General features: G+C 40.9%; 1 protein-coding gene across 17 annotated transcripts in view; it reads right to left on the bottom strand.

Annotated features, from left to right (window-relative positions):
- plecb (plectin b) overlaps nucleotides 1-14,311 on the bottom strand; it is a 214,155-nt gene that overhangs the window by 75,512 nt on the left and 124,332 nt on the right. The window contains exon 1 of one of the 17 annotated variants that reach the window (XM_051957229.1): nucleotides 9,495-9,677. The exons of the other annotated variants lie outside the window; for them this stretch is intronic. Coding sequence (XP_051813189.1) covers nucleotides 9,495-9,510 — 16 coding nt within the window. The 5' untranslated portion in view covers nucleotides 9,511-9,677. Of the gene's footprint in view, nucleotides 1-9,494; nucleotides 9,678-14,311 lie in introns of those variants that run through there. 17 annotated transcript variants of the gene reach the window in all.

Here is a 14,311-nt window from a genome sequence, read left to right as displayed (position 1 = left end):
TCCCATCCGGAAGTTGGCCAGCCTCTGTGTTTCAGATAAAAGCTGCACCAGGTGGTGTGAGGAGTGGAAACGGGAAGAACCTTTTGACAGCCAGTTTAAGAGCCCTGCCCCTCTCATTTGTGGACAAAATGAAAGATAACTGACAATATTATTAAATAACTGTCAACAGAGTTATTGTCGTTTGATTCATCAAGCTTATAGAGGCTTCATAATGTCATTTTAGGCTGTAAATCTATTCTCAAACATTAGCACCAACTACACTTTTCCAGCCAGAGTGACAATTAAATATTAATCATTAACCATAGAGACTAGACTGGACCTACGACTGTGCTGTATTACACTCTATTGCACTAACCCCAATCACTCAGAGCAGCGCTGGAAGTTGACCTACTTGTATTTTTTATAGCAAATAGCATCTTCTATGACCACAAGGAAAAAGATTTTTTTTTGGTGATAAGCTGTTAGTGTTATATTGGATATAATGGTGAATTTAACACTTGGCAAGGGTGTATTGATATATAGTGGAACTGAATTAAACTGACTTGGCAACTTAAGTGAATTTGACCTGTGGATCTATGATCTCAGAACTAAATAGTCCTACACAGTTGTTGGCAACATGGGTACAAAGTAGGGCTGGGCGATATGGCCTAAAAAAAAAAGAGCAAAGGATGTGTCTAACCTTAGAAGCAGCTAGAATGAGGACAAGGTCTTATGGTGAAGAAATGAGTGAAGGTGAATTTGTGTTCACAAAAAGGCTGATGGCTGAGCTTAATGTGTCTGGCTGGTTTAATCATTTGCTCCTTGTATGATTTCCAACTGATAAATAATGGTCAATTTGTAGTAGGATCGCAATCATGTGATCATCAGCGGGTAACTGACAGTGTTCACTTCATGGTGACAGTGACATCATGTCTGCAGCAATATCTCCCAATGGGAAATCCCGAACAAAGCCGTGGATCCAGATAAACCGCATCACTGCCAAAATCTAATCACTTGGTCCTTGTGTCATTTTTGACCTTCCCTGAAATTTAATCCAACTCTGTTGGTCCGTTTTTGAGTAATGTTTCACACAGACAGACGTACGCCGATTGTCACAAAACGCCGCCGTTCCTTGGTGGAGTAATAATGACTGAAGATACGTTTTCTTTCTTCAGAGTAACATTTGCACCGCTCGCCGCCATGTTGGGGAGCGGGGCGCGCACTCTGAACTACGGGAGCCAGGCAGGCACGCGTTGGTGGTGGATGTTGATGAGAAAATTGATTTTCATTAAAACAAATCGACATTAAGTACAAACTCGAATTAATCGATAAAATCAATTTATCGCCCAGCCCTAGTACAAAGTAACAAGAACAGTAACAAAAATACTGCCCTACAAAAGAGAGATAGAGAACAGAAATCGTGCATTTATCTATGTGTAAGGTGAGGCATAAAGAACAGTTGCTGCTATATTTTATTAATGAAACAGTTTGTCTGACTTTGTCCACAGGTGACAAAGATCCTACCAGCATCTCCTAAGGTAACATGTTATATCTTGCTTGTTTAATCTTTGCAAAAGCTAACATTCAAATAGCTCAATTTGTAATTTTAGAGGCAGAACTATTTCTTCTGACAGAGTAAGGCTAGCTGTTTTCATCCATTTCCAGTCTTTATGCTAAGCTAAGCTGGCCAGTTCCTGGCTCTAGCTTCATACATAACACACAAATATGAAAGTAATTTTAATCTTCTTATCTAACTATTTAAGCATGACTACAAAGTGAATACACATATTTCTCAAATATTCTTGTAAAATAGAGGTATGTATTCAACATATTTGTCAGAAATTGTACTGAAGTGATAATTTTGGTTTTGACAGAACAAACAGGTTGGACCGAGGCACCGTCTGAAAAAGTGAGAGGCATGAGAACAATTTATGATGAGATTTTGTGTAGAATATAAATGACTACAAGTTCACACAAAAAAAACGTGTCATGAAGTAACAAGACGCAAAGCATCTTCAAACAAACTGCTGATGTCACTGTGTACTATATGAACCAAGAATCATTGCAACATCTTTAATGGAGGTCTCAAGGGGTATAAATAAACTCCCAGTGCAGCAGATGCCTTCTATGTGTGTTCTTCTCTATGTTCAGATGCCTTGAAGATGCCTTCTACAAAAACAAGCTCAGATTAATTGGACAGAATCTCATCAAGAAAAGTAAAATGTGTTCTTTTTCTATGTGTTTCCACTGTCCCAGTGCTGCTCAAAAATAAATCAGGTTTACTTGAACAGCCCATAAGAGCTCCTCAGGATTGTGTTAACTATTTCCATGAGACAAAAACTGTTACCAAACGTCTTTGGGCCTCTGAGGCCTAAGTTTACTGTTTTTACTATGACTCATGCCGACTGGTCCACTAGCGGCAACCACAGGGTTGTACGCCATCAAGGCTTTTTTATGTCCACTCATAAGTACTGGGAAAAAAAAAAACAGCAACGCATACAGTGGTGCACAGTACAGTAAGAAGTAGCTGGATTGTTTCAGAGTGGGAGTCCAGGCAGTTTCCAGGAAGAATGTTGGCTTCTCCACAAACCACGCCAAAGATACAGCCAAAACTCTACCACCACAGCCCACACAGCTCCGTGTGGGTCCACCAGTCATTTCTAAAGAAGCCTCTTTTTTTGCACTGTGCATGAGAGTAAATGGCACTCATGTCCTTAGCATGTCAATGAGGAAGTTATGTCTTACTTTGATTGCAAAGAATGTCTTAACACATTCTCTGCTCTTAGCTCCTGTATAAGAGAACTGCAGTAGAAACCACCTGTTCAACCTGTTATGCATGAGAACATGGGCTACGAAAATTCTTTCAAGACCAATTATGCAAAGCAATTAACAGCTTCACTCAGTGTGAATGCAAAGTCAGACATCGTGGCGCTGTAGCATCTTAAGTTTGAGTCAGCGAAAACCTGTTACCATATATCCTGCTGTTACCCCCTGGAATTGACATGCTGATTTTGGCAGCCTGACAAACAGGAAAACAAACAGATGAAAGGTCAGAGCTCAGTGATGCACCGAGACTGTGACACGGGGTATTTACAGTTTAACATCGCCCTGCCCCCTTCCTTATGACCTTTCAGATGACCCCATTCCAACGTGGTCAAAGGGGAATGTCAGTATCCGTGTTCCCACCTCTGAACACACAGCCCAGCAAAAGCTACTGCATCTGACTAAAAGCTGAACCAACAGCGCAGAGACGTGGATGAAAGCCCAGTAGTGCTCTCACTGCTGTTTTAAGTGATAGCTCAAGCTGAGGAGCTTGTGAGTGGACAGAGGACAGAGCTGTCAACATCTAGAATGAGCGCCAGTGAAAAGGGGACAGCTAAGACCAGAAAGCCCCATGACAGGCCTGGACTAGAGAGCACAGATCACCAGGGACAGCAGTTGCATTAACACTTCAGTATCTGGAACACTGAAACATTATATGGGACATTATAGGACTAAATGTCAGGTTAGATAACACAAAATTAGCAAAATGTGAAGCCATGTCCATCAAATATTACTCTTCAATAGTTAAAGCCACATGTTATCAATACATTTAAGCAAGATATTACAGTACTTGCAAAAAATATACACTACCGTTCAAAAGTTTGGGGCCATTCACACAATTTCATGTTTTCCATGAAAACTGACACTTTTATTCATGTGCTAACATAACTGCAAAAGGGTTTTATAATCATCAGTTACCCTTTCAACACCATTAGCTAACACAATGTAGCATTAGAACACAGGAGCGATGGTTGCTGGAAATGGGCCTTTGTACCCCTATGGAGATATTCCATTAAAAATCAGCCACTTCCAGCTAGAATAGTCATTTACCACATTAACAATGTCTAGACTGGAATTGTGATTCATTTAACGTTATCTTCATATTTAAAAAAAACCTTTTCTTTCAGAAATAAGGACAATTCCAAGTGACCCCAAACTTTTGAACAGTAGTGTTTATAGGACAATGTATTTTTCATAGCTGCCTTAAGCACATTTTGGCCAAGTAAAATGATATCAATTCTTTCTGCCAGGGGTTTGTACATCTCAGCCCAGTTTCCTTAAATTTTAATCCCTTTCAAAACAGCAATCTTCTTTTAAAAGCTATCTTAGATTTAGGAAAATCTCACCAACACTAGGTGTACATGACATCTTTGCTCTTTTCATTTTAACTATATGATGATAACAACAGCAATGAACAGCCACTGCCGACAGCATACAATTACCAATTCTTGGTATGCAATTCATAAGAAAACATTAAGATTCCGCATCCAAAACCAAAGTCTACAATAGCTGTTAGGATATTTCAGCCAAGACCAAGTCAGTGGACTGACCAATGAACAGCTTGTAATGCGATCTCGTGAGCAATGCTACCAATATGGTTGAAAATTTAGTTACTGAGGATTTTGTCAGTAATTTTGCAAGCAAAGACCAACGTATAGTCATAGGATCAAACTAATTATTATTTAATATTCGACTGCACCATCTGTTGAGAGCTTTGTGTACATACATGTCATATTTGTCCAGAGTAAATCCAAGATGAAGTCATCAAAGTGTTGCCACTGAACACAAGCATGGACTCATCTCTTTTGTGTGTTGTTTCAAAGGCTCACAGCCAGTTAGGGGACTGACAGTAGGTCTAACTGAGCAGGTTTCCTAAACCACTAACTGAAGAGACACTGGAACAACTGTCAGAAAGAATGCACATGGTCTTTGATCCAAAACCGAACATGACTGGACAGGTTTGGGAGGGACCTTAGAAAAGCATTGTTACAACACTTCTTCTCAGCTGTTCAGCAGTCCAACAACAAGAACAAAAATCAGTTCAGCTCGGTGGAGCCAGAGCTGGTTTGAATCTCTACACTGTGACATGTCAGACTGACATGTCTCGGGGCATACAAGACAGTGCAACATAAGCCAAATCAAAGGTCTCTCATGCTGTCTGAGTGTAATGAGGCTTAATCGCCTACAGCTGCAAGTAAGAACAGACTCTTTAATGCACAGGCGGCAACATGGCAGCAAGAAACTGTCACGTTAAAGCCCGGTGGCACCACTGACATGTTTCAAGGTTGCACATGACTAATGTAGTGGGTAAACATGCCACACGTGAAGCTGTGGAACCTCACAGATTCAGTAATGTGACCTCCTCAGCTTAGTAGCAATTAAACAAATTATAAACACAATAAATACATGTGCTACTTGCAGCTTTAAGTGATTAATATTAGCATCAAAATCAGCATTTACTGAGCTAAACATTTGTCACACACAGAGAGGAAGACATACAGCAAACGCTTCTTTTGGCATCCAGCTACATTGCGTTGCCCTTATGAAAGCACTTTGTTTCAGTGTCCTGCAGCCTGCAGCTCTCTTACCTTGTCTCTTGCGTTTTCTCAAGCGTCAAAATACAATAAGGCTGACTAAGTGCCCTAAAACCACCAGGGCAGGGAGAGTGGGTCCTGGAGGGCTTGCAAGCATTTGTTGGGACAGAGAGGGAGTTAAGGAAGAGGGGATAAGGAGATGAGCTCAGGCTGTCCTGACAGGTGGGCCTTCAAGAGCAGGAGGGGTGGAAGAGCAGTGGGACAGTGCGGGTGTGGCAGGGACATTTTAAAAAAGGACGCTCCAAGCAGGAATTCCTGCTGTTTTCCCCACCCAGAAACTATTACTGACAGATCTCCTTCTCCCAATTGTTCAGCTGTTTCCAGACCTTTATGACTCAGAGTAGAAGGTTAATAGCCTAGCCATGCTACACCCATGTTTCTGACGGCACAAGGGTCTAGGGAAGCTCGACAGGGAGGGAGGCGGGCTAAAAGGTTGTCTATCAAATCCCTCTGCAGCAATTGGGTAGGTATACAACCAATCAACGCAACGAATAGGCTGACGTAGTTCCGAGAGCACCAGCGGATTGTGGCTAGGCTAAGTCCCATTAGCTTCCCAACCAGCGGAGCCGCGGAGCCAACTGGTATATTAAGGATTTGCCATATCCCGTCGGCATAAGTCCAAATACGTCTTTCTTCTCAATGAAACACTTAAGTGCCGTCCTTTGTTTATCTTTCAAGTTGAATTTTAGCTTCAAATCTTTAAGAGCTGTGGCCAAAGCCGAGTCGAAAGATAACTGTTTATTGTGCGCTGGTTGTTTCTATCAGAATCGTCACGCCTCTGTCGTCACTTCGTTACGCCCGCCTTCTGACTCTACACTTCATGGTGATTGGTCCGGCCAGTTTTAGGAGAATCCAGCCTCGAGCCTTATGGAGGGTAACTAGACCCACCCTGGCAGAGAATTAAATTTGTTGCTGTGGGTTGTCTAGCGCGGCTAGGCTAGAAGGTTAATGCACTAAGGACAGTCACGTTTTACATGAGCAGCTATCTGTAGTTCATCCTAAAACTGCTTGTCAAATTAGAAAACACTGTCTCTCCTAAAATACACAAAACTAGAAAAATAGTTAATATTGTTACTGATTGACTGATTCTATAATCTGATGTGATTAATTATCTGATCACCCCTGTGAGTCATTCCATTGAATTCCATGTGATAACTACTTCATGTTATCACCTTAGATGGGTCTGCTGTTTGCATTCTTAGCTGATAACTAATTTCTAAGGAACAAGATCACACCCAAGAAAGCAGGGATGTACATAATATCTTTGTTGTTTGATGTCGAAATTGAAAAGACTTTGTGATAGTTGCGACATCCTTCAAAAGTCTTATTACTGAACATATTGAAACAGCGAATGATTAGTATGTTAACTTTTGTTGTATAATACCTAGATAAGTGATGCAACAACACTAAGGAAATACACACAACTGTTCAAAAGTTTGGAGTCACTTAGAAATGTCCTTATTTTTAAAAGAAAAGCAGCTTTTTTTAATGATTACATTAAACTAACCAGAAATCCAGTCTAGAATTGTTAATATGGTAAATGACTATTCTAGCTGGAAACAGCTGATTTTTAATGGAATATCTCCATAGGGGTACAGAGGAACATTTCTAGCAACCATCACACCTGTGTTCTAATGCTACATTGTGTTAGCTAATGGTATTGAAAGGCTCACTGATGACTAGAAAACACTTGTGCAATTGTGTTAGCACATAAATAAAAGTGTGAACTTTTGAACAGTAGTGTACATCTTGTCTTTAGTTTCAGAAACAACAGCAAATGCGCTTCAGGTAGGGCTGGGCGATAAATTGAATTAATTCGATTAATTCGTATTTTTAAAACCTGACGATTTGAAAATTTGCCAAATCGTAAAATCGAGGCGAGCTTAAATATATAACAAAACAGATTCTTCTTCTGCCTTTTCCGACTTGTGCACTGGCGTTTGCTTCCGCCTCCCGGTCATGGTGGATGACGGTGGACCATAGACTGTATATAAAGATGGACGTAGCATCTGGCTCCAAAAATGAAGACCACCCGGAAGTGTCAAAAACTTGCAATATCACGCCGTCCGCTAGGGTTGGCTCCAAAAAGCTTTTGCTCCATAGACCCCAATTCATCACCGGATAAAATAAAATTTGATAGACTGATTTTCTACAGCTCACGATTTTTTTCCCGTTAGTTTTCATGGTCAAAATGAGAGATCAGGTGGCCGATGTTAAAATAAATCAATACTGACATAACAACAACAACAGCCGACAAAGAGTTGGTCGCAAGAAAAGGGCCTCATGTTACATCGATTATATGGAAGTGGTTCAGCTTTGAGAAGACTGACAAAGAGCAAACCACAGTCGTGTTCAAGATTTGCAAAGGTACGGTGAAAACGAAGAGTAGCAGCACAACTAACCTCTTTCAGCACCTCCGGCAGAGGCACCCTACAGAATGGGAAGAGTGCTCGCAGCTATGGGAGTGCGGCATGGCGAGCACTAGCCATAGCAAAAAGGACGCAAAGAAACAGCAAATTTTAGCCGCATCCTTTTCAAGTGCCACACCATACGATAAATCAGGGACACCTTGGAAGCAGATGACTGAAGGTTCCGCACAACATACATTGAGCCAGACAAGATTGAAAATCTAAGAGAGAGAATCATTGCAGAAATCTGTTCCATGCATTACAGAGGCATACCAGTTACACATGCTGCAGATGAGGACAAATCTGAGACTGAGAGTCAGGTTGTTGAACCCCCAACAAAGATAAAGAAATCCCTCAGCAGCTTCTTTAAAAAGAGTCCAGTTGAGGTTGAGACAAAGACATTTGAAGCCAAAGTCAAGGGTGAACTGTCAGCATACTTGCTGACACCTGAAACTGATGCAGATTCAGACCCACTTAAATGGTGGAAACAGCACGAAACAGACTTTCCAAGACTTAGTAAACTGGCAAAAAAGTACCTCTCAATACCCGTGACAAGTGCCCCATCAGAAAGGGTGTTTAGTACAGGGGGAAACATTGTTACGTGCACCAGAGCTTGTCTTAAGCCAGAGTCAGTGAACAAGCTTGTTTTTCTTGCAAGAAATCTAAGAGTTTAAAACAATCAAAGCTGATACTGTGTTTGAATGTGCACAGTATAAATAGGTGATGCTCCAAATGTAAAACATATCCAAGCTAGTTCTGCTCAAGTTCCTTTTTTGCAAAAGAGGCAGTATTTCACGTTTACAAGTTTCATTGTAATCTTAAAAACTAATGTCTTGACTTTTGATTATTTGTGACCTTCCAGCAAATTATGCACTTTTTTTGCACATGATTCATGTTATTACTGTTCATGTTTACATTTCTTCACAATAACAGTGAACTTCAGGTGTTGTCTGCAGCACGTTTGTAGAATATTTTTGTTTGCACAACATTTATTTTTTAATAAATCAAGCATTTTTTGAAATACATGCGTGTTGAGTTAATACTTCGATAAAAATTGATTAAAGTCGTAATCATCCAAGATGACTAAAAAAAAAAAAAAAAAAAAAAAATCGAGATTTTATTTTTTTGCCATATCGCCCAGCTCTAGCTTCAGGAGACGAGGAGTTTTGTGCTGGACAATAGCAGGTGGTTATGTTTTTTCAGCAATCTGAAATAACCCAGACAGACACACTCAAGTGTGTCACTCACACACATACTCCATGCAAGATTTTGAATAAAATGCAATCTTTTAAAGTCACTGATGATTGCAGACATCCATCACATGTCACAAGACGGAAGGAAGGTGAACAAACCCTCCACTGACCCTTCACCCTGATGATCCCTGTCTTCACCCACTCACATCCACATGCCATTGAATAAAGGAAAATAGAGAAGGCAGCCAACCATACTAATAATTGGAGGCAGTCACATTTTGGACAAGTTAAATATGGAATAGATTCTGTTGCTGTAGGTGAAGGTTACTGTTGGTTAACAGTGTGTGCGTCTCTGTCCTGTTTGTGTGCGCACCAGTTGGGAACACAACAAGACTTCACACAGAACGTTTGCCAAAAACACACCGACAGATAGCCAGCCAGACAAACAGACCGACACAGACGGACACACCACGACAAGCCCCACTCTGTTGACCTACCAGGTATGATCTTCATCTAGGAGACGGTACAGACAGGAAGAGGAGGACAAGGGCGAAGAAAGATGAGAGCTGGGCAGAGGGGGATGAAGAGGACAGGAGAGACTCCTGTTTTTTTTCTCTGAACTGCCTTGTTTCTCCCTTGTCTTGAAATTTGACAGGCTGCGCCTGCTGCTTGGATCCGTCAGCCTGCTCTCCGGTGGCCAGGGGAGGAGGGACAACACACCAAGCCTAGGGAAGGGGGCAGGCACGAGGGGGCTCAGAGGGCTGCGAGGGGTGGGTGGCCAGTGGGTGAGAGGGCTGGAGCTGACTGAGGGTTATAAATATCCACCAGAGCCAGATGATCACACAGTGTCCCAGTTAGAAACTGATGGAAGCTCTCTGGCGGGACACTTGGCTTCACTCGCAGCCTGGAGACTCCCCCCACAAACACAAGCACAGCCTCGCTCCTTCCCTCCCTCTCCCTGCTCCTCTCTTTGATGATGACAGTGGCAAGTTTATTCTGTGATATTAAATCACAGCTCCCAACCAGAAAACAGATCTTAGTGGAGTATAACACATGGCAGGGTGATCATTTCCACATAATATTGTCGGTACATGTAAAAGTAGACTCGGCACTGTTATACCCCAAGAAGTATCAAGGCATTAAACACATGGTTTATTAACTGATGACACGACCAAATGCAACATGTGATGGACTGTGATCAGTACTGAGGTGGTATTTGAAAAAAGTAAAATATTACACATTACTTGTTATCTTATTTTTAAAGTAATGCACTACTTTACTTATTTACTCCCTACAGAAGGTAATTTATTACTGTTTTGTTAAATTGATTTCGCATTACTCTTCTGTGATTTAATTGTCAGATAACCATCATATATAGCGTACAAACTTAAAACATACAAAAAATGTGTTTTTTTTGCTTTCAATAAAGTATTATCACAAAGTCAAGAGCAGAGTTGGTGAAATCAGCCCAAAGAGTATTTGACTGTATAATGTTGTAACGAGAACAAGGCTCACTAGCATGTTTGAGATAATCCAGGTGCAAGTAGCAATTGAAACTGATCACTAATACAGTTCTTACATTTAGGAACCATAATGCTTGACTTTACAAGCAAAAGTATTGTAATGCATTACATTCCCACCATTGAGTGTGACAGAATCACAATAACATAGCTCTGCCATTCCAGGTCTTACCTTTTATAGAATTATTTTTGCCATTACTATTTTTACTACTTTGAGTTTTAGTGATGTGCAAATTTCAATTTATTCCCCTTATTATAAATGTTAAAAAAACTGAAATAAACCCTTACTGAATGTTTAAGTGTACATGAGATAGGTTAATTGGATATGTTCAGCATCATTGCGGGAAAAAGCCCTGGCAGTAATATTAAGTGGACAGAAATAGCAACAAACAACAGTAAATAGATGATGATGGAATATTTGCAAAATCAGATCAGTCTCTTACACAGTTTAGTGATGGACACTTTGAGAGCACAGCTGCTCGTTCATCCTTTATTGCTTTTGGGATCTCAGCAATGCACAACATTCTCTAAATATAGTAACTTCTAATATATGCATATGGCTTTGTCAGTTCTAGTGTTGACAACAGGTTCTATTTCTCCGTCATGTTAAAAGCAATTGCTGCACAGTGTCTCAAGAGTTAGAACTTACTACTCCTGTGAAATGTGAACACTATAGATGGATGTCATATAGAGAAAAGAGAGCGGCTTTACCAGGAAACCATGAAGGAGTTTTACAGAGGATCGCAGGGAATTCCTCCATCAACATCCCTATGTGAGGCATTCATGACTCCTGAACTCACAAGGCTTTTCACACACACACACACACACACACACACACACACACACACACACACACACACACACACACACACACACACACACACACACACACACACACACACACACACACACACACACACACACACACACACACACACACACACCTTATGTTAGGACACATAGCTGAAAGGTATTCTAAACTTGCACCGAGGGAGGGAAATACATCTCGTCTCACTCTTCACCTATATAGTGCAGAAATTCAGTTTTGTAAACATTGCTGTCCTCTACGTAATAATCAATCTGGTCTCAGCAGGTGGTTAAGATTCTCTTGAGGAAGCACAGTATAAAGTGTGGGTAAAAATAGTTGGAGGAACTTCAGAATGAGGCTGACTGAAAGTCAAACATGTGGAGGTTCAGGAAAATGCGCAACAATCCCTCCATCTTTCTCACAAAACTTACATCACATTAGTCAGCCTCTCTTATGATCCCCAACGTGTACCCTGGGAAATGACTAATGTCATAACCATCTTGACCAAACCCTCAATGTATTCCACATGTTATCAATCGCTCTGTTTCTGAGGTTTGGCCTGTGGTGGCTTAAATGTTACTCTCCTTCAACGGATTTCTGATTCTGCTTCACTGTTAAGCCTCTAGTCATTATGTTGCAACAGACTGACGGTTAAATCTGAAATCAAATAGTTTGTACTTGCCAACACGGCAGTTTAAAATGGCAACTCCTGCCCTTATAGGATTTTAACACATCCTTCAATTTTAAGTGTCACAAAGATCCAGATTTCTGACTAATTTGTGCCATAATTTTACCAAAAATAATGAAAAAACAATGAGGAAATTATAGTTGTATTCTCGAGTTTCAATCTGTGTTTTCAGTGGCACACAACATTGCTTCCTGTCAAAAAATGTGCTTGGCATGCTTATGTGCTAGTTTGTAAAATGTAGACTGATATGTTCTAGAGGTGATTTCACAAGCAGAGACAGCAGTTAAAGATGCACGGCAGCGAAGATCATTTACTTTGTTTAGATCAAAACATTACTGTTGGCTAGCAGTAGAAACAGATGCAGGAGATCTTACTTTTCCTCCCAAATCACAGCTCTATTAGCATGCGTTGGTGTGACAGAACGAGTTGAAACTTTCATTATGTCTCTCTGTTTCTTTCAGTTTCTTTCCCAGAAAGAAATAATTCGAGCTTCTCGATTTGAGAATGATCTGGGTGAGTCACAGCACTGAAATGATGTGTCACCATAATGAAAGGCACAGAGCTGCAGCACACTGGAGCTGTTCATTTAACCAATCACACAAATATGCACTGGGCAGGATTTCAGAAATTAAAACATGGAGGACCTCAGTGGCATGTCTGGGATGTGATTCAGTCTAATTGCCACTGGTGCCATGTGTGGGCAGAGTTTAAATAGTCTCTCAAGCATGTCCATTTCATTCAAACGTGCTTTACTGCAAAGCTTTTGTTTGAGCGCATAATGCAGCTTCCATTCAACAGAAAATCAAAAGTGCCACATGCAATGTCCAAGGGTTCCCCTGAAGTCTTAACCAGCTCAGAGTGTTCTAAGAGCAGCATTTTGTAGCATAAGTCATACTTTGTTTCAAAAACTTTCCTTCCTCCTGCTTTCCATGTCACTGTTGCAACCTAGAAACTAAAACTGTAGCAGGACAAAAGTCAACATACCTAACTACAAACATATCCAAGGGTGTAACTGAGTCTACTGACAGACGGTTAATTAGCTAACATACCAAGGATACCACGCTCAAAAGGATAACAGCACTAAAAACAGTATCTCTAGAAACCATTGCTCTAACACTAAACATTAGAACTGGGTTCAAATCCAAAGCTGTTTTGGAAAGAGTGCACCATCAAAGCTTGATGGCAAAAAATGCAGCATGTCTTCTTCATTACATGCTATGAAGTGCGCATTACTTGGAGCTTTATTAAAAGGCCTCTAACTGTAGCTGTAACATTTGGTCTGCATGACAGATGAAGATAGTTGATAATGGACAGCAGATGTCAGCAGTGCACTGCTGTGCCATATCTCAAAACACATCACACAGACCTCCACAATTAGGAGTGAAATTAAAAACCTTTGTGGATGCACCATTCCAATTCTCAGTGGTATGCACAGTTCAAGTTTTTATAGATGCTGAAATTCACTGTGTTGAATTAAGTTCTGCTGTGTTTGCATATGTTGGTGTTACTCTGTGTGTGAGTCATGGAGTTTTTTTTTTAATCTAACTGCAAACGGGGTTATTTTCCTGATGAGTTCCATAGAATGAATAAAGGAACCAGGCTGTTAATTGAACCCAGATCCACTGTCACGTGCGGATCCAAAGAAACACACCCATAGAGCTGTGAGCAAGTTATTCCAACTTCCTGACTCTTTGTCCATAGCTCACACCCACAACGGACAACGCCCATGCAAAGTCCTTACTCTACCCCCTCTTAGCTGCAAAACTGCACATGACATTTAAAATCACAGGTTATTCTTTTGTTTTGAAAGTTGTGAAATACTGATCATGATCCAAAAATCTGGAGTCACATGAACATGCCTCAGCATCAGGCCTTAATATGTGCAACAGGAGTTTCACTTCAGCAAAACTAACCAAAGCATCATATGGCGCCTTGTTCTGGACTTTCTAAAACTTGTATTTCTCGAATCCAGCAAAGGAGGACAGCATACAATACTTTTATCACACTACCTACATACCTCCCATATCCTACGCATACCATTGCATAATGGTTTGCAAGGGGCATGCTTATCTTTCACACAAGACAGGCTGAAAAGAGAAGCAAGAAAACAACCACAGAACATAAACCAGTGCCAAGAACTCCGATTTACTAGAGCAAAGTGGAGAAATGCTCCCAATAGCACCACACCTCCCTCTCTTCGTCATTCTGGCTTGAACTCACGCAGAACTGTCTCTTCAGGGAGCAGGCGAGGCTACATCTCAACAAACTGCCCCACCTTGTTGGAATGACTTCAGGTCT

Source organism: Acanthochromis polyacanthus, chromosome 12 (genome assembly GCF_021347895.1).
Source record: "Acanthochromis polyacanthus isolate Apoly-LR-REF ecotype Palm Island chromosome 12, KAUST_Apoly_ChrSc, whole genome shotgun sequence".
Taxonomy (NCBI): domain Eukaryota; kingdom Metazoa; phylum Chordata; class Actinopteri; family Pomacentridae; genus Acanthochromis; species Acanthochromis polyacanthus.
Note: the sequence above shows the minus strand (reverse complement) of the source record. Positions and strands in the feature narration are given on the sequence as shown.